The following is a 21,983-nucleotide window of genomic DNA, read 5'->3' as shown; positions in this document are numbered from 1 at the left end:
ATAAGTGGCACAAATAAAGTTCCAGTTAAAATAAAACCTCAGAAATAAAACCTAAAAATAAAACCTTAAAATAAAACACCAGTGTTCACCTCAGAAAGTGGGCTCAATCAATATTGATAAAAGCTTCAATAAAACATAACAGATTCCCCTCTGATTTGATCCTGAAAATGAAAATCTTCATCAATTCACGACTACTTTTTAGTTCGTTGTGCTTTTTTTTTCGGCATAAGCTACACAAAAGTATTGATTCAAAGAAAAAAATGACGCTCTCATTAAGAAACACTTGAAAGTTATATAAACTAGAAAATATCACACAAATGAAACTATCAACTCTGTTTTTTGAAAAGTTATTTTTATCCCTTTCGAAAACAATTCACCAGAAACTATTGCATAATCATGAACTCGAACAGTAAAGATATCGCAAAATTTTTAAAATAAATGTTAGCGAACCAGGCGAAAGAGGACGAATTAAATCAACGTGGCTTTATTACGGCAATGCTTTTTAAAGCTTATCGCGAAAAAAATATGAAACAATATCTTATCTGAGAGTACTTTCTTCGACAAGCCATATTCCATCATTAGGTGATTTGCGTTTAGGTTTTTTATGTCACGAGTTCCGCTTCCTCGCAGCCATTCATAAAATAGCTCACGCGGAAGTCAATCTAAGAAGTTATAGTGGATTACTTTCAGTTTCAGTTTCCTTAAATACACAAGAAATTTTAATTTCTTGATGATTTATTCATTGTTGATTGTTGTAACTAGTTTTTTGTAGAATTTTAGCAATTTTTTAATGAATTGATTAGATTTTTAAAAAAAAATATTTTGCAGTATTTTAAATTTCATGCTAATGTGCCTAGTTGCAAAACATGGTGTGTAGTTTGTGTTTTAGTGAAATGGTGTACAAATTTGGTTTGGTTTAAAGGTTACTACAATCACTAAAGCATCCAGTACAAAGACTTCATCCCAGTCGGCGCAAAATCTCCACCAAGCCTCGACGAGCGAATCAAAAGTAAGTTATAAAAACATTTCCCCTTGAATTTTTAGAGATAAAGCGCCGTAGCCAAGAAAGGTTTCAAAATTAAATTTATATAACATGCATTTTTTTACCTCTTGATATTTTTTCAAAAATGTAAACACATGTTACTGCAATTTGAAATTTTCGGTCAAATCTTCCTAACGTTGTTCTAACGTTAATATATTGCTATCTCTTAACTAAGCACAGAACATTCTATTTAAAAAATATCAAAAGCACATGCATATTTTGTTACAATTTTGAAATGATTTTTCCCTTAAATATTTCCGTTAATTTAATATTTAGGGCAAATCCAGCCTTGGCTAGCTCTAAGTAATTACATTAGAATAGTTACAACAATTAGCTGAATATAGAAATGAAATGAAAGTTTTTGAATTTATTTCCCATATTGTACCATGGTAATATTGCAAAATCGCTGCAATCTTAATGAAATGTTCAGTTGAAATAATCTTGAGGACATAGATAAGTTGGTTCAAATTTTACATGGTTAATTATGGTTTCAAGAAATTTCCTTAATAGTATGGTTCAACTTTGAATTGACTTTTTTCAGAGTGCGTATTATATGGCTAAAAGTGTTATTATGGCTTATTTAAAATATTTTTCCCCTAAAAAATATTTGCTGGTAATTTGCGTAAATTATTTCAAAACCATATAGAATCGTTTCAAAATAATTTTCCTCTTTTTTAAATAATTTTTATTTATTTTTAAATTCTGGGTTTCTCTAATAAATAGTCTCTTTAATCAATAATCAAAATTAGTTATTAGTAACAATAATTTATTTCCTACAATAGTTCAGAAAATATATGGCGGAAGTGATGTTAGAAAAAACTCAGTTATCTCCCCCCCCCCCCACTTTGATTGATTTAAGTAAATAAATATATAATTGAGGTTGATAGTATATATATAATTGTGCCTTTTTCAATCCAAATTTCAAATATATCAGTCCGAAACGATCTAGAAGGTTACAAAATAACACAAAAATAAAATAGAACAGAACGGAAGTTCTGTGACTAACTGATGCTTCTGAGATTTACCAAATGCGTTGAGTAAAGTCTATAAAATTAAAAAAAATTGCCATTGGAACAAAAAGTATGTGTTTTAAATTCAGAATTAAATCGAATAAAAGAACTATTTAAAGTCAAGTACATGAAATAATTTCCCACAAATTGTTTGCCTTTTGATGATATCATTAATTACCAATTTTTTTTTCAAGTGTTTCCCACATTATTTTGTATAAGTTTCGTGAAACAATGTTATTCTTTTATAATTGTTTGCTTTATATTTCTTTCTTCAGGTGTTTCAGCGCTCTAAGTGTGGCTCGCCGATGAGTCCCTGCCGCCTCCCCCAGTCTCCCAAACCCCTTGCAGACAAGATCCATGAGGACCTTGAGTTGCTGAGAAGAGGTGGAGAGTCCCCCGAGTTGGAACTTGCCATGGGCAGAATAATTGCCAGAATGGATGCCCTGGGTGTGTGTCTCAAAGGTACAAATGAAAAACTAGACAGATTGGACACGATTGATTGCGGCGACTGGGCAGTGGTCCCAACATCCACACGCAAAATGGAGATGGAAGTTTTGGGTGCTATGAACGATCTCATCAGGAAGTCTTGGGCAGTCAGTACTATTGGATACGACCTGGGATCCAGTCTTTGTAGAAGCCTTTTAACCAATGGTCAGTTAAATGTGATTTACTTAGATAAGATTTATTGATTAAACAAGAAAATTTATCTTTCAAATTTAAATTTAAAAAAATCCAAAATATTAAGGGGGTATTTCGAAGCATTTTCGTCATGATAAATGAAGTCCCGCAGTGGACTGATCGTTAAGACACGGTTCCCAGCAGAGCATCACTGGCTGAGGTCAGTGTGCGGGTGGGTGACCACTTGGATAAGTCTGTGTGGGGACCAAGCGTGTGCGGTATTGGTCCTCATTAAACTTTTATACCGTAAAATGCTCGACTTCGCGTGCAGGTCGTCGGGCTACCGAAGCGGGGGTGCCATCCCCTCTGCGGAGGATCAAAATTGTGATGGCATGTCTTCGGATCATCCTCAGGGATGTTTCCCAGACCGTCGCCAAAAGCCCATTGTGCAGCTCTAGTGAGACGTAAATGAATTATAACAACAACCAGATAAATAAAAAGGCCACAGTTTGACTAGTGAGATACGCAATCACACTTCGGTAATTTGCGAGCTACTCACTCATTCGCAGTCAAGGGATTTAATAATTAATTTATTTAATAATTAATTTATTTAATAATTGTAACAAGGAATTGAATAATTTCTGGATGATAACAATCCTTGTGAAAAGTAGATATTACTTGTGTGCAGATTCCAATGCGAAATAACTTGAACGAATTTGTAGCAGCTTATGTTATAATGTTAGAGAATATATTTCCAACCCTTTTAATTTATAAGCGATTTTATATATAAAGCAAATCAGTGGTAGAATTTTTGTTTCATCAAAAAAGGAGGATTTAGAAAGCAATATTTTAATGTAAAAAATGCGAGAGGATTGGACCACCTCTAAATTCAAATTTGACTTTTGAAATTGCTCAAATTAAAATTAGCATTGAAAAATATATACCTTTTTACAATGCATTTTAAAATGGGTACAAAATATAAAATTTTCCTTTTTCCATCCAAGAAAATATTTAAATCTAGAGATCTTTTTTCTCGACAGATTTTGCTTATTACACCATTTGATCAGCTTACAGAGCAAAATATCGTTTTTGCTTGGTGCAATGAAGTAGGATTCCGCATCTGTAGCGTTAAACTCTACATTTAATCAATCCGAACTGAACTGTAGTCTAAAAGGGCAAGATTTAACATGAAATAAAAATGGTGTGTGTACTTACAGAAATGGATAGACTAAATACATTTTTAATTTTTTTTTCCCTTTAAATTTTCTTTTAAATAAAGAAAATGTTTGTGTTTGTAAGTGATAAGTTTACTTAGTTTATCTCTGTCTAGCCACATAACCTCTTTAGGTTAAAAAATGTTAAGTGGAGAAACTATAAAAAAAACCATTTACAATAAGAGCTGCATTCAATCTACTTCCCTATAATAAAACTAAAAATAGTATAGAGTAATAATAAGCAATATTTAAATGCGATCTTGTATGTTTTGAAATAGAAGTTATTTTTACAAATTAAAAGTGAATAAATTGGTCAAAAAATTATTTTTTTTTCAATGGTAATAATATTAAATTATGTTAAGCCGCATTTAACAGCGTTCTTCTTAATTCTAAAAGCTTTTATTTATTTATTTTTATTTATTTATTTAAAAAATAAAGGCAAGCAAATCCATCAAAGAATACTTTTTTAATGAAAATATTAAATTATATTAAACAACATTTAACTGTGATTTTCTTTATTTTGAAATATAAGTTATTTTTACATAATAAACGTAAATAAATTAGTCGAAAAATTGATATTTTTAATGTTAATAACATCAAACTATGTTAAGCAACATTCAAATGCGTTTCTCTTATTTTTGAAAATGAAGTTATTTTTACAAAATAAGCGCAAATAAATTGGTCGAAAAATTTGTATTTTTAATGGTAATAAAAATAAAATTATGTCAAGCAGCATTTAGAGGAATTCTTTTTATTCTTGAAAGCTCTATAAGTTTTACAAAATAAAAGTAAGCAAATCGGACAAAAAAAATTATATTAAGCAACATTTAACTGCGTTCCTCTTTATTAGGCAGATCTGTTATTTTTTTCAAAGGATTAATAAACAAATTGGTCAAAAAGTTGTCTATTGAAGGGAAATGATTTAAAATTATAATATGCAACATTTATCTACATTCCTCTTAATTGTTATTTAATTAATTTATTTTTTACAAAAAGAAGTTATTTTTTTAATGTAAATCTATACAAATATAATAAATAACATTAATCGCGTTTCTCTTAATTTTGAAATAGAAGTAGTCTTAGTAAAGGAAAAGTTATCTTGTGCAAATGCAATTAATGTGTAATGAGCAATTCAAACCTCTAATTACAATTTTAATTCTTACTTTAGTGTTCGTTTTATCTTTTGCGTAATAGATAAGTAAGTGAATGCTCGATGTAAGAGATAACGAGAGAAGAGTTTTCTTAATTGTTTTAAAGATGTTTAAACCTTGTATCTATAAGGTGATCTAATCATTTGAAGCAAGAGATAAAAAAATTAACAGGAAAACAAAACAAGCACACTTTCTGATGAAATCGCAGCGTAATATGTCGAATCATGTTTAACGTCTTTTTTTCTTTTCTAAAACGTGGACTCTGCTCTCATTTTAAAACTATCTCTGCCAGAAATCACATCATTTTCTGCATTTGTGTGACAAAGAGTTTTAAATACTATTCTTTCAATATGAATTTCGATGATTTACTGAAGTTTTTAATTAACTGTTTAACCTTAAGCGTTATAAAACTGATCGTTCAAATTTGTTTTTTGAGAAAGAGTAGATGTTTTACTTTAAATATTTTGAGGAAATTGAAGTCTTATCGTGTTAGCCTTTATCCAATGGTATTATGTAGTTAGAATGTATGTAGTTTTTAATTCATTCAAGTATGTTAATATTTTCCTAATTTTTAACGAAAGTTTACTTTGTATTTAAATTAATAAAATATTTTTTTGTGATTTTGTCGTTTTGGTTATTTTATAACGGGTTGGATTTATGAATAAATATAAATAGACAAAAATAAATGAATAAATAATAATAAAAAGCTTTGGTTTTTACTAATAAAGTGTCAAGTGAGTTTAATTATAACAGAAATTGTTAGCTTGCAATTAAAACATCATTACTGTCTTATTATAAAATTGCTTAATAATAATTAGCCTTCTTATTCTGGATAATTATGCACATTTTCTACAAAAGATATTAAACTTTAGATATTTATGTTTGCATAATTTTAAGGACATGTGAGTATGATAACATAATTTGAAGATTTTCTTTCGTCGTATTTATTTTAGGCAGTTATAAAATTTTGATATTCTGAAATATATTCCACTACTTCAAGCTTAAACTATTACTAACTTTGCCAAAAAGTACTTGTGTTTAAATAGTTTTAAGGACATTTGTGTATGTTGACAAAATTTGAGGATTTTCGCCTGTCGTATTTTTTTTTTAAAATTAAATTTATTTTAGGCTTGTTATAAAATTTTGATAATCTGAAATATATTTCACTGCTTTAAACTTAAAAAAAAAAATTCATTTCGCTATATTTATTATTATTATTTGACATCTAAAAGGAAATAGTGAAGTATTTTACAATTTTTTTTTCTTTTAAAAAATAAAATTTAAATTAGCTTACTCAAATTTTTGAATTACGATAATTCAGTTTCATGCATATTACTATGTTTTGTTATTTATTTCAAGTTATTTGCATTAACTGTTCATACGAATTAGACACTAATTTTAACCGTACCAACTTTCAGGTGTTCTAGATATATTGCTGAAACATTTTAACTCAGAAGACAGTGTCTTGCAGTTTGAAAGTGCCCGTCTGCTAGAACAAGCCCTTACAACCGAAAATAGAGAATACGTTGTCAAGCATGGTCTGGCCACGGTAGTCCGTGTGGCCTGCGAATGTTCCAAATCATCGAGTGTCGAAAAATCCAGGATTGGAATGGGAATATTGGAACATCTTTTCAAAAATTCAGAACGCACATGTCATGAAGTGATTCGTTTAGGTGGACTTAAAGCTATTTTGTACGAATGCAGGAACTGTGATGTAGAAACTTTAAGGCATTGTGCAGCAGCTTTAGCAAATTTATCTCTTCATGGTGGCCCTGAAAACCAAGAGGCCATGATACAACATAAGGTGAATATTTAATTATATCTTGCGACTTTCTAATTTATTTTTATTCATTTTAAGCTCTAAAAGATGCTGGGAAATTAAGATCCACAATACAAATTTAAGATTAAGCAAATCAGAATCTCAAAATGTAACACTAAGGAAGTCATTTTGACTGCTTCTAATTTCAAATAAAAAAACAATGATGTATATAATTTCTTAGAATTTTGTACAACATATAATTTTTTTATTGTTAATATTTACTAATAACTTGTTACATAACTGTAAATAATGGAAAAATATTAAAAAATAATTTTAAACAAATTCCTTTACACATTATTTATTCTTCTACAATCCAGTCATTTTAACTGCTTTTGGGTAATATAGGTATATACTAAATTTCAGTCTTTCTAATGTTGAAACTACAATAAATTAGAATCTTGAATTTGAATTTAAGATTACAGCAAATTAGTATTTAAATTCTTATAGGTAACATTTTCAAAAGTTATACTTTTGCTTCCAGGTACTTTGTGCTATATGAGTACACGTTTTTTAACACATTAGGACCCTCATTTAAAATTATAAATAATTCGAATCTTGATTTGGAATTTAAAATATTTTCAAATTGGAAACTCAATTTGAAATTTAAAATTATAAAAAAATTAGGATTTAAATTCTTGTAGCTAGTTTTTACAAAATTTATATTTTTATTTACAGGTTCTTTTGTGCTGTGTAAGTGCACATTTTAAAAATTTTTTAAGGCAATTTTCTTTTACAAAATCTATAATTATTTGTCTTATCATTATAATGTGATAGATTTTAACAGGTATGTTGTAAATAAATAAGTGTAATAAACCGGTGAGGGAATAATTATATTTAACTATTAAATCTTAAAATAAACTTTTTCAATTTACTATATTTACTGGATTTCATTTTTTTATTAGCATTTCTACTTGATTTTTAGTGAATTCGTAACTATTTTACACATTGTTTTGCTCATATTGATTCAAATTGTCTCAGTTCATATTTGCAAAAAAAATAACTTATCACAAAGTTTCTTGTGTGCAAGATTTTTTCCTATACCGTGTTTACCAGTGAAAAGCAATATTTTAATAATTTTTAAAGAAACTTGCACTAATTTTTTTTTTGAGCAAATATTTTTTTCCCAAATGATTTAATAGTAAATAAATTACATTTTTGTTCGAAATATGTAAAATAATTTATCATTATAACCCAACATTATAAACTGAGAACAAGTTTGGCAAATATTGATTAATAACTAATTATTATTTGCTTTTTAATTCTTAAACAGATATGATCCATTTTAGGCTTCTGAATGGCTCTTCCCACTTGCGTTTCATACTGACGACAATATTAAATACTATGCCTGCTTAGCCATCGCAGCCCTAGTTGCAAATAAAGAGATAGAAGCTGCTGTTTTACGTTCTGGGACCTTAGATTTAGTCGAACCATTCGTCACAACGCATACACCGGATGAATTTGCACAAAGTACAGTTGCCCACGTTCACGGACAATCCAAAAATTGGCTCTTGAAATTGGTCCCTGTCCTTGATAGCAAAAGAGAGGAAGCCAGGAGTCTGGCCGCATTCCACTTTGCTATGGAAGCTGGTATCAAGAAGAAGCAGAATAATACAAATGTGAGTACTAACGTCTTGCAGATTTCCATGAAGATAAACAATGTGAAAGAGCATAAATAATATCACATAAGCACACATAGATTGGGAGAAATTCCGGATCAAATTATGGTATAAAGTACCGGCACTTTAGGTGCATCATCCGTAAAATTCATTTTACCGTAAAATCCATTTTTTACGGTAAAATCTACCGTAATTTTTCAAACGATATTCAGTGATTTTACTGTAAAAATTACGGTATATAAGATTTTTGTTCCGTAACACGTTCCGATTAAAATGAACTTTACGGTAAAAAGTACCGGTACAATGAGTGTCGGTACTTTTTACCGGAATTCTTTAGAATGTAATACTGCAGTTTAGGTTCGATAAAAAAGATCCTTATTCACTGTCGAAACAAAGAATGATTCTGCGTTTCGACACTGAAGAAGGTTTTTGTTTATTGAACTAAAACTATAGTACAGTGTGTTTTTATGTGTTATTTTGTGCTTTTTCTTAATTACAACTCACAAGTTAGATTGTTCATTATTAAAACAAATTTGCCGTTGAAAAATATTTTCGTTTTTAATTTTTAAAGAAATGATTTAGAAACTTAAGGTATTATCCACTGCAATCAAATCTCGGAATAATATTTTTTATTTTTTGTTTAAAAAAAAAACTAGATTTATAAAAGAATCTTTAAAGGTTAAATATCCATAATTCTATTTCTGGTCAGTTACAACGAATTATGTTTTTAGTGCATTTTTAAAGTTTCGAAAACTACTTTTGTGTCAGTTAAGTAAATAATAAATGGAATGCGATTCTTTTAATAGAAGGCCCTTTATCATGTAATAATTTTATTGTTTTTCTGGAAAATAAAACTAGTCGTCTCTTTGTAATTGGTTTAATTTTTGAACTCTGTTTAGAGTATTGACATTTATTTAGTATTTGATGAAATTGTAAAAGATTTTTACATACAATCATAAAATTTTTTAAAACATTACAACTTTTCCTTTAAGCTTTCTGATTAATCAAATATTGAAGGAAAAAAAATTTGAAAGCCGTTTTTATATTTTATTAGGAAAATTCCGATCCATTCCACTGTTATGAAACATAAATAGATAATTATTTGTATAGTGCCTACAAATCATTTTAACTGTAAAAGACCACAGCTGTTTACACCGAATTCCTCGACAGTTTAACAGTTTATTGTAAATATTTTATTTCTAAGGATTTAACTGCCAACTTGATTTGGAAAGTTTTATACCAAACATATTTTTTAATGTGTGTCAATATTTGCAGTGTTATGAGCTATACGGCAGTTTTCTAAACTTTTCACTCTTTTTTTTTCTTCCAAAATTCCCAAATTTAGTATAAATAAAATGCGTGAAAATGTTTTGTACTTTCTGTTAATTGATTATGTAATTATCGTGCATGTGAAAGTATTAGAAAGTAAAATAGAATTGTTTTACTAAAATTCTATGTTTAGGTTCTTGGCATTTTAAGATTCAATGGTTAAGTGTCATAAAAACTTGTTTTAAGTCTAAAGTGATTATGATACAAATTATTTAATATTAAGTTTTTTGAAAATACGGACTGTGGTTTGCCGTGATTAACATGCTAAAATTTGGTAATCACAACTAAATGGAATCGTTTTTGAAGTTTGAAATAGCTATTAAACTATTAAAACAGAAAATCTGGAACATAAACTATTAAAACAGAAAATCTGAAATGGAATTCACTGTTTAGAAATAGTTATTATTTAAAATTTAACTTCCTGATAAAAAATTAAATTTTCAAAAAATGTTCACTTGTTGTATTATGCGTGTTCTCTATTGCTTCTTGTGTTAGAAAAAAGCTTTAGAACAAACACTAGTTAAACTAAAATAGCATTACACTCTAAGAAAGAGTAGTTAGAATTGTAGAGTGTGCCACAATGGTTCTCAGCTGCCTCAAAGGTTTTGGAATTTCCTGTCTTGCAGAGGTTTTGATCTCCTGCCGTGCACGCTTGAGCTTGTTGGTTTCGATTCTTGAGTCGGTATTAGTGGCTATTCCCTCTGGCACAGGCTATTGGTCAGTTAATTTCTTGTAATGCCTATTGGTTACTCTTCTTTCTGTATGGGGTCATTAGATACTGTCGTGGTCAATAACTTTTTGGCACCTCAATTTAACAATTTGTTGTATGCTCTGAAGATTAGTTGTTTGTGCTTATCTTCTATCTTGTTTGTTATCAGAAGCCGTGTTTTAAACTTACAGTTTTGAAACCAGCTGTTTGCTCTTGTAAAGAATATTAGAAGCCGTGTTTTAAACATTTTGTTTTGAGACTAGTTGTTTGTTCTTGTAAAGAATATTAGAAGGCGTGTTTTAAACATTTTGTTTTGAGACTAGTTGTTTGTTCTTGTAAAGAATATTAGAAGCCGTGTTTTAAACATTTATTTTGAGACTAGTTATTTGTTCTTGTAAAGAATATTAGAAGCCGTGTTTTAAACATTTAGTTTTGAGACTAGTTCTTTGTTCTTATAAAGAATATTTAAAGCCGCATTTTAAGCTTCGTATTTTGGGAGCAGTTCTTTGTTTTTATTAAGAATATCAAATGTCAACTTTTAAGCTTATTTTGAGACCAGCCGTTGCCGAATTTTAAAGTTGCAATTATAAATATTAATTAAAAGTTACTGTTATTAATTATTCATCTATTTTTTTTAATAAAGTAAAATCTGTCATCCAAATTTGAGATAATGACAATTTTTATTATGCATTCCTACTGATAAGCTTTTCCAAATCTATGGTACAAAATAAATAACTAAAATTCAAAAAAAAAAATCCTTTGAGTGGATCCCATTGCTTCTGATACGGTGTGTCAACAAAGTTAAAAGTGTTGATTGAACTCGAACACAGGCTTTTATTTGAGTATGCAAGTGCTGTGTTTGACAACAAATTGGTATCAATATAATTGAGTTCTGAAGTCTTCTTCTACGGAGATAAAGAAACCAGAAGAAAATCTTATCGAACTTAATGAATGTAAAAGCAAAAAAATATAGTATCTTAATCTGAAAAGCATCACTTAAAAAATGTGCGAAAACTTGGGCTCTGATTTCAGAAGTCATAAAAGCAAGAAAAAGTTGAAGTTACTTTCAAAGGTAAGAATGAAAATTGTGTTACTTTAATCCATTTGTGTCCAGCTTTTTCTAAAAGGGCCATTTCTTTTTCCTAAAAAGTAAAAAGTGATAGTACAAATGTTTTATCCTTTTGATGATGATATTAGTTTTGTCTACCATAAGACATCTTATTAGTAATAGAAATATAGATATTTGAATCTTAAGTCAAAGTCATTTCAAAGCTTAAGTGGTTGTCAACAGAAGAAAATATTCATTTATTTTATGTATGCAGTACTTAATTATGTGAAAGCGCTTTTTATATCATAGTAATACATCTGCTTGAAAATCATTGGATTAAATATCACTTTTATTTTATTTTTTTAACAATTTTTTTTTCATATACATAGGTTTTCCATGATATTGGCGTGGTGAGTGCCTTGAAGAAAGTTGCCAGTTCGCCAAATGCTATTGCATCAAAATATGCTGCTCAGGCTTTGCATCTGATAGGAGAGCAAATACCTCATAAGCTTTCTCAGCAGGTGCCTCTCTGGACGGTAGAAGATGTGGTAGAATGGGTGAAACAGGTAAATTTTTGTTACATTTCGAATAATTTGTACACTTAACCTAACTCTTTGAATTATTTTAAAACATAAAATATGCGAAAACAGTGTTTATTAGTATATTATGAATTGCCAATAAAAATCTCGATAATAATTGCATTTGTATTTCTCAATATATTTTAAAGAAAATGAAAAAAATCTCTCTTACATTTATTATTATATTGTAAATTAATTTATAATGAGTATCCCTCTCTAGTTATCATTATATTTTAAGCGATTGGGGATAAATTTGAACACCAATTAAATCTCCCTCTCTCTCTCAGAATTATTTCATGAAGCACTCAAGATGATTATCTCTATGATCTAAACAATTTAACGGCAATGAAACAATTATTATTAAATATTTTGATTTTTTTAACCCAATAAAAGTTACCAGCAATTACCCTAGCAATTATAATAACCTAAAAAAATTGAATAATAAATTTTGATAAATAATTATATAAAATAAAAATATAAATAAAATATAAATTTTCGACCGTGACATTCAAAATACTATAAACGACAATAAAAACCACTAACACAATAGTTATAGGCATAGTTCTTTTTTTTTCAATAAAATAGTAATGATATTAATAATGTTTGCCATTATTTCCATGTATTTCACTAAAATGTTAGCATACTTAAAATACTTTTCTTTTTTCTATAAAATGTAATAGAAGAGGCAAACGAAAGAAGTTCTTTACTTTTATAATATCAATTTTTGACTATATATAGTAAACATATTTTAAATAACCATTCATTTCACCCATATAATCGTATGAATTGCCAAAACAAAGTTCTATGTCAAATAAGTGTTATAATAATAGGTGCCCGAATCCTTAAAAGTGTTTGTACTATTTTAAAAAAACGCACGAATACTTTTAAACACTGCCTAAGTAAGGGAATTTTTGCATTATAAAAATTTTGGTGGTAGAGAAACATAATTTTCTAAACACGATTTAATCATTTATAATTTATCTAAGTTTTCTTAATTTTTAAAACTAGAGCTATTATACCTAATTTCAAAGTTCCATTAATAATGACTAGCATATTTAAATTGGTTTTATATTTTGAAAAAAAATTATGTCTTTAAGTTAGTTCATTTTTATTATTATTAAATTCTCATATTTTGCACTAATTTTTATTTCAATATGATGAAAATATGGAAAGAAAAGGATTAAATATTTAGGCATTTTTAGAGGCGTCTTTGATTGTTTTAAAAATAAAAATTAGCGATACATATTTTTATCCCCACACTCTTCACCTGATTTTCCAGGGAGATTGTATGGATTTTTAGTCATTGGATTCGGAACTCCAAAAATTCGCATTACCCCTCCTATTCACTATTTCCTACCTTCACCACAAGAATGTCCGTCTTAATAGCGTGAGAATAATTTTTCGGACCCTTGTTTCTAAGTTCACGGTGTGTGTTCCTATTGGAGTTTATCACTGTAAAATGACAATTCTAATGCTATTGTTCGTAATTAAGTCCCCGAAAAATACTGAAAAAGCTATTATAAAGCTATAATTTTTAAATGGGAAAGAACATTTGTTGTTAAATATTTAACTGAAATTTCATAGTTGTTTACTTATATTCATTAAAAAAAACCCTCTTTAATTTATCTAAACAAATATAAAGCTATAGTTAAATATTTATCAGCAAAAAATTACATTAAAAAACTTTTTTGTGTAGATTTGGATAGTAATTAATCAATAACTATAAAGCGTATTTTAATTAAAGTCGTGATTTAAAATACTAAAAATTTGTTTAAAAGTGTTAATTACAAATAATAGGAGCTATATGAGTACAATATCAAGATAATTAAATTTTGAAACCAAAAGAATTATTTTAAAACTAGTTAAATAAATTTTAAGGAACATTAAAATGTTAAGAATAAATTTACGTGAAATTATAATTTACGTGAAAAATATTTGAATTTTTTATTTATTTATTATTACTGAAATTTTTTTTATTTTACTTATTGTCATTTTTGTAATAAACAACGCATCTTGTATGTTTATTACAAAAGAATGCTACTGCTACTTGTAAGTTCCGTTAAGCGCAAAAAAAAAATTTTTTATACTAAAACAAAATTTAATTTGAAATAAGATCACGCAACTTGCGAATTACTTTAGAACTGTTTCAGGATTTATTCTCTATCTGTGAATAAATAACCATGTATTGTTTGCTCTATAGATGTTAAGAAAAAAAAAACTGCGACATTTTTTCCAGTTTTTTGGGAACTATTCACAAATTATTATAACATTTACGATTTTGTCTTTATATCTAACTTAGCTTTGTAAAGTGTATACATTTTGTAATTAAAAATAAATTCTTAAAAATTCAATCTTTATACAAAATTGTTTTTATATAGACGGGTTTCATAGGGAAATAAATAATTGATTTTCAGTGTTATAAAATGTCTAAAAATTGCAAAAAAGTAAAAATAAAACTCAATGCTCAAAATCACTACAAATCAAGAGCATCAAAATCACTTTTGGTTAAACTATTGCGATAATATTTTCTGGTATTACATTAACATCCGAAATTTTGTGGATGAAAAATCGTAATCTCAAAAAATAAAAAATATACCATTTTGCCTAATTTTTGTATTTAAAATTAGGCATTAAATTTAAGACAATATCTTTTACTTATTTATTTTTTCTAAACTGCACTTATGTTACTATTTAATTTTAAAACCCGTGGATGAAAATCACACCATCTCCTGGGGTTAAGATTGACTGATAAACATAATATTTGTGAGTAAAGTATTATAAACGTTGGGAATGATAAGAAAACTATGTTTAATCGCAAATATCGGGCTATTATTGAGAAATACATGGGGCTGTTAGAATATTTCAAATCTTTTGGCACATTTGATTTTTGGAAAAAATCGTGGTAGAGAGCGGGAAAATCTTATCTTAAAGAGGTTATCTTGTCGAAAGAAGCATTCTTTAAACAATGATAAGTGATATTGTTTATTTTAAAGGGCTTTTATTTAGACATAGTTGTATACCTAAAAATGAAGCAAAAATGGTGGATTTTGCATTAATTATTGTGAATTTTAACTATTTTTATTTTTGCTAAGTAAAATTACAAATATTTTTAGCACTCGAGTGTTTTTCTTTGATTAAGTTTAACTTACACGACAATTAATTGTAAAGACAAGTAATTGTAACACAATTCCACTGTAAAATGCTTTTATTTTTCGAAACCCTAAAAAAATGAAGCATTCGTTAAAAAGAAAACTTTTTCATAGATAAATAAATGCAGGTAATCATACGAAATTTTGTTTTAAACAAAAACTAGTCCTGAGAATTTAAATTTTTAATTAATAGCCAGTGGCCGGTAAACTCTAGAAGCCATTTTTTCCTCAAAAGTTGATGACCAATATTGATAGTCCCTTTTCATTTAGTAACCACTTTTTGCAAACTTTTTCTGCTTGGATTATAATAATTTTTTTTTAAAAAAAGAAATTGATATTAGAAACAATCTACGGCGAGAAAAAGTTAATTCAAAAATAAAAATGCTATGAATATGTGACAAAATTTAGTTAAACATACTGACTTTAAAGAGCTTTATTTGGGGAAACAAAATACATTTAATGTATACTTTGAATGAACTTTGAAATGCCTGAATTATTAAAGAACTCTGCTTTCACGTGATTCTTTCCACCACGGATTGGTGGATTCTGAAGTATCAAAATTTTGAACTTAGTCTAGATTGTTATACTTATATTATTAAGCGATTTCAGAATTTTCCAGATTGTTGTACTCCTATCATTAAGCGATTCCAAAATATTTCAGATTGTTGTACTTCTATCATTAAACGATTCCCGAATTTTCCAGATTGTTGTACTTCTATCATTAAACGATTTGGAAAAAAAATGGTAATTAGATGCTTATTTAATTTAAGTCGCCACTTTTTTTTTCATCTCGTAATGTGCTGAGTGGTTATTTTTATGTCTAACGAAAAGAAAGTTTTAAATTATTCATAACTATTAAAATATTATCAAAATATTTTGCACTTTATAAAAAAATTATGAAACTTAACAGAGTTCCAACAGAGGTTAACAGAGTTCTTTTTTTTAATGATTTTTTTAATTATTTTATTTCAGATTGGATTCTCGAGATACAGCCAAGAGTTTCTTAACAGCAAAGTGGATGGAGATTTACTTTTACAGTTAACAGAAACTTCACTTTCTGAAGATATAGGCATCATCAACGGAATATTAAGAAAGAGGTAAGAAAATATTCTTCCTTAAATTTTTGACTTCATTGTTGATGCATTGTTATTGCATGGGATAACACGTGTGTAACTAATTTAATATTTTTGATTACTGAATTTTAAAAGCAATTTATTGTTTTTCCAAATTAATTTTAAAATTTTTCTATACAAATTAAAACTAAGAATTTAAAAAATTTTATAATTTTATACATAAAAAAATTAGCGGCTTATAGGAAACTCAAAATCAATATTTAATATCAAATTTCTTAAATTGAAAGTCTTTTAAAATAAACGTTTGCATAATTATCAGTCATTTAATAAGGGAAAATTGTGTCCTCACCGAGAAAAAAAGTAGGGTCAAAAAAGTCGGAATACAATAAAATTTACCGTGTTTCGGACTCTATGGGAATACCAAAAAGCTCTGTAATTTTTACCGAAGCGCTTTGGTTAAATTAACAATAAAATATGTTTATAATATATGATAAAATTTAGTGAATGTGGTAAAACTTGATATTTTTGTCATGATATCTCAGAGCAGGACATGAAAATAATTTATTTGGTTAAATTTAATTTTCAGTTTCGTACTTGTTACTAAATGTGTGGTCGGAACTACATTGAAAACCAGGATTTGCGGTAAAGCGTTACCGTATGAACGAAAAAATTATCAAATGAATGGTTTAAATGCCGTATATTTTGGTTTCTATTAGCAGAATTCTGGTATTTTTTACCAGAAATGTCATTACCATACAGTACGGTAATTTTACCAGAGTTTTGTTTTTCCTTAGACAATTTTTTTTACAGTTCGTTTTCTTTAAATAATTTTATTCAGCACAATTATTGTTAGTATATTAGGTAGCTTTTAACTAGTTATATCAGTTTTATCAAAAGAAAATAATTTTGCGTTGCTCAAGCTAGAAGTTTTAAAAAATATAGAAATATATTTATAAAATGTACTAAATTAGTTATCAAAATCATTAATACTACCGATTTTCCTTGATTTCTAGAGATTTTAGTTCTTCCGAAACTGCGAAAAAATATTTTGTTCGAATTTTTTTTTCAGTACCAACTCATTATTTTCTGACACATTTTTGTATAATTGGTGAATGGTCTCTAATGTTTTAATATTTTTCCTTTTTATTGAAACAAGAATAATTTGAAATTCCCATAATCATCTCTAAAATAGTATTTGAAATCCCCATAATCATCTCTAAAAATAGTATTTCAAATTTCCATTATCTCTAATATAGTGTTTGAAACTCCCATAACCATCTCTTAAATAGTATTTGAAATTCTCATTATCATCTCTAAAATAGTATTTCAAAATTCAATAATCATCTCTAAAATAGTATTTGAAATTCCCATAATCATCTCTAAAATAGTATTTGAAATTCCCATAATCATCTCTAAAATAGTATTTCAAAATTCAACAATCATCTCTAAAATAGTATTTGATATTCGTATTATCTCTAAAATAGTATTTGAAATTCCCATAATCATCTCTAAAATAGTATTTGAAATTCCCATAATCATCTCTAAAATAGTGTTTGAAATTCCAGATTCCTACGAGAGCTGAATCAGCTGAAGAGTATGGCAGACTATTCATCTCGAGATACTTCAGGTTTGAGTGCTGTTCTGCAAAATCTGGGACCAGAATTCTGTCAATATACCTATCAAATGTTATTGAGCGGAGTAAACTGTGGCAATATCAAGGAATTAACACCAGAACAGTTAACGGAAGAATGTGGAATCATCAACAGCATCCACAGAATGAAAGTGCTGCAAGCCCTCAAAGGTTAGTTACATTGATTCTTTTTTTCTTTCTTTTACTTATATATGAGATTAAGGTGAAATTAACTCCGATAAAGAGAAACATAATACGTGTAAACATTAAGTTTTTACGAAATATAAATTCAAATCTGCAAAATTAAAAAATATATATATATTGTACCCTGTACCAGAATTCGAACTTATTTTTATTCGGTCCTAAACTTTATAGAACATTTGAATCCAAATGTATATAAACAAAAAAATTTATCTGCATATAAGGAAATATTTCGGGCAATTTGGTAGTAATATTTCCTTTTAATTTATGCTGATTAATTCGCAATTTATTAAAGTGAAAAATGTACACACATTACGAGTTGCAAATTAATATTTATATGTAAAAAAAAAACTTTTTTTAAAGATATTTTAAGGAATTATTTTAATAATTTCTCTGCGGAAGGCGATACTGTAAACATCAGAAGTTGAAAGTTAATAGTTGTTAGAAACACCTCCCCTTTTCATTCGGCAAACTAGTTTGTTTGATAACAATAGCAATGTTTTTCTGTTTTAAAAATTCTCTGTTATGATCACCATCTTAGCAATTTTTCAAAAATGTGTAAGTCATTGTTTCTCAAAGTGAGAGCTTTCGCCTCCCACTCCAATGGGTGTTCAAGACCTCTGGAGGAAGGCTTTGTGTAGAAGAGGTGTTAAAAATTACATACAGAAGAAACTTTTTTACTTTATTTTATACTTTAAATTAATTTTATTTTGCATCGAAAAACCAACACTTATTTATCTCGGCTTAAATTACTTGTTATAACAGCAGTTAGTCATTCAGTAATTTATTGAAGGAAGAAAAAAAAGATAACTGTCAATTTTAATAGTGAAAGTTGCTTGGTTTGCTGTTTTACACAAAAAAAATTTTTTACTAGGAAGTTTGTGGTGACTTTTTTTTTCCCTTTTCAACATATATATTATTTATTTATTTATTTATTTTTTGAATTTTTAACAAATTAATTTGATAATGTTACGATAGTAATAAATTTTTAAAATAATTTGCTCAAAAGTTCATTTGTTCATTTTATGCACTACTTAAAAGTTATCAGTGAATAAATTTTTTATGCTAAGATTACTTTCATAAAAAATTTACTAAAAAAAGTTCAAATATAAAATTATTGATCCACAGGAATTTTCAAAAAATTTACTACATTGAAATTAAAGAAAAAAAAGTCTTTTTTTTCCAAGTTGTTTAATAAACATATATTAATGTTTATGAGCATTTACTATAAAATAAAAGCTGTTTTTAAGAGACGATGGAAAAAATCTTACTTGCAAACTAGGCGATTAACCAAAAAAGGTTATGAACCTATTGTTTAAGTTTAGGTGGAGATTCAGAAAATTTTTGTTTTAAAATTGAACTTTCAATATTAAATTTATTTCCAACGTTTTTCTAATTCCATTTGATTGTGTTACAATAATTTCTTTTCTATTTAAGGCATGGATTGCACCAGGGAAGGTCACGAATGTGAAGAAGACTTAAATCCCAAAAGTTTAGATGTATTTATCAGCTATCGTCGATCAAATGGCTCTCAACTGGCGAGGTAAATTAATAATTTAGAACGAAATCATTATTAAAACTTCAATTGATTTTAAAACAAGTTCTATATTTTTTGATTATTAATATTTTTAAAAGTCTAGTTTAAAAGTTAACATTTGAAACTTTTCTAAAATTAGGATGTTAAATGCTTTTTAAAAAATTTAGTGCTTTTGAAATTTCCGTAAGTTATCTGTATCCAGCTGAAAAGAAAGTGGTAGAAAGAAAAGAAAGTGGCAGTTAAACAATTTTAATTTTAGTTAGAAGTGACTCTCTCCTTTTATTAATTTTAGAATTATTTATAGCACTTTTGACATCAAGTCTTAAATAAAATACATTTTTCTATAATAATGAATAAACTAGGTCCATTTTCATGAATTATGCGATTGAGGTTCGTCTTTTAAAACTCGTCTAAATCAAATTGCTTACATACATTCCTGGCATTTGCGATTGAGCTTTTAGCACGTACTTCATCACATCAAGTTAATTATAACATGTAATGTTACATGCATTGTTATAACATGTAATGTTATAACAATGAATGTTAATTATAACATAATTAACATTCGAAAATTTCGAAAACTGATCTAAATAATAAATAAAATTAAAATATTTTACATACAAACTTGATAATTGCGGATGAGCTTATAATGCGATGTATTTTATTATATAAACTTTAAAATTAAAATTAGACTATTCAGGGTTTGTGTTTTTCATTAAAATGAATTTTTTTAGCTCTTTCACAAAAATATTAAGCTATTTATTTTCTATATAGAATAGTACTAGATAAAATTGTAGTACGTTAAAAATAATATATAGAAATAATATACTTCACAAAATGATATTCCATAAATGATTAGATTTATTTTACTTCGAAAATTTCGAAAACTGATCTAAATAATAAATAAAATTAAAATATTTTACTTATAAATCTGATAATTGCGGCTGAGCTTATAATGCGATGTATTTCATCATATAAACTTTAAAGTTAAAGCCAAGAATTCATCCTTAATCAATAATAGGCTACAGGAAATTTGGTTCAAAATTGAACCATGATATAGAGTTAAGTTACTGAAACCTAAATAACGAGCTAAATTAAAGCATGCTACATTCTATGTTGAACTATTTTATCGGTTAACAAAGTGTTAAGAATCATGATAATATGGTTTAATACAGCATCACATTAAAGCTGCAGTAAATTGAACGATATTATTCAACACGCCGTAAAATTTCGAACACTATGGACGATGACTTTAGTATTTTGTCAATGTTAAATGTTATTAAAAATAAATTTATTTATTTTTTTATTATTTCAGCTTATTGAAAGTCCATTTACAACTACGTGGTTTTTCAGTCTTCATTGACGTAGAAAGACTTGAAGCTGGCAAATTCGACAACAACCTGTTGACCAGTGTTCGTAAAGCCAAACATTTTATTCTTGTACTCACTGCCAATTCTCTGGAACGATGCATCAATGATACAGAGTGCAAAGATTGGGTTCACAGAGTAAGCAAAATTTATCCATTATAATTGATTTTAAACTATATGTTATAAACAAAAATCATATATTATTTTTAAATGAAGGATATGAATTATTCATTGCTGTAGAAAATGCTATAACGTGAAAAATATTTTTCACGTTATAACATTTACAACGTTATAACATATTTTTCACGATATAAAAAAGAATTTAAACGCATCATATGATGTATTTAAATTCTTTATTTCGATACATATCTGTACGTTTTTGTTGCGATTTTGAGAATTTTAGTATTTTAATTCAAAACTGAAATGAAATTTATGCATATATATGCTTAACAATTTATCTATTTTGTCTATTTAAAATTTTAAATATTGTATATTAACCAAGAATATATTTATTTTTTGATTGATCTATATTATAATCATACAAGTCATCTTTATGGGGAGTACTTATTTGTTTTTTTCATATAGTTTTTTCGGAAAATCTTACTGTTAAGATGTCGATCACTTTTTAGATTAAATCTCATATTCAGAAAAATTATATGTAATATCATTGTCGGTAAATACCAAATAACCCTTTATAAATATTTATGTATACCTGTATTGCCCAAAAGCATTCAAAATGACTCGATTGTAAAAGAATAAATAATGTGTAAAGAAATTTGTTTAAAATTAATTTTTAATATATTTTATATCATTTACAGTTATATAACAAGTTATCAGTAAATATTAACAATAAAAAAATTATATGTTGTACAAAATTCTCAGAAATTGTGTC

General features: G+C 27.4%; 1 protein-coding gene across 1 annotated transcript in view; it reads left to right on the top strand.

Moving 5' to 3' along the window:
* Positions 1 to 21,983, top strand: part of LOC107449843 (NAD(+) hydrolase sarm1) — a 70,988-nt gene that overhangs the window by 39,218 nt on the left and 9,787 nt on the right. Inside the window, exons 4-12 of the mRNA XM_087157276.1 lie at positions 923 to 1,009; positions 2,328 to 2,703; positions 6,454 to 6,839; positions 8,141 to 8,470; positions 11,946 to 12,122; positions 16,256 to 16,380; positions 17,922 to 18,157; positions 19,625 to 19,730; positions 21,040 to 21,229. Coding sequence (XP_087013402.1) covers positions 923 to 1,009; positions 2,328 to 2,703; positions 6,454 to 6,839; positions 8,141 to 8,470; positions 11,946 to 12,122; positions 16,256 to 16,380; positions 17,922 to 18,157; positions 19,625 to 19,730; positions 21,040 to 21,229 — 2,013 coding nt within the window. The remainder of the gene's footprint in view (positions 1 to 922; positions 1,010 to 2,327; positions 2,704 to 6,453; positions 6,840 to 8,140; positions 8,471 to 11,945; positions 12,123 to 16,255; positions 16,381 to 17,921; positions 18,158 to 19,624; positions 19,731 to 21,039; positions 21,230 to 21,983) is intronic.

This window comes from Parasteatoda tepidariorum, chromosome 2 (assembly GCF_982258835.1).
Source record: "Parasteatoda tepidariorum strain Cologne lab strain chromosome 2, Ptep-v5.0, whole genome shotgun sequence".
In the NCBI taxonomy this organism is placed as follows: Eukaryota; Metazoa; Arthropoda; class Arachnida; order Araneae; family Theridiidae; genus Parasteatoda; species Parasteatoda tepidariorum.
The sequence above is the reverse complement of the archived record's forward strand: the minus strand, read 5'-3'. Positions and strand labels throughout refer to the sequence as shown.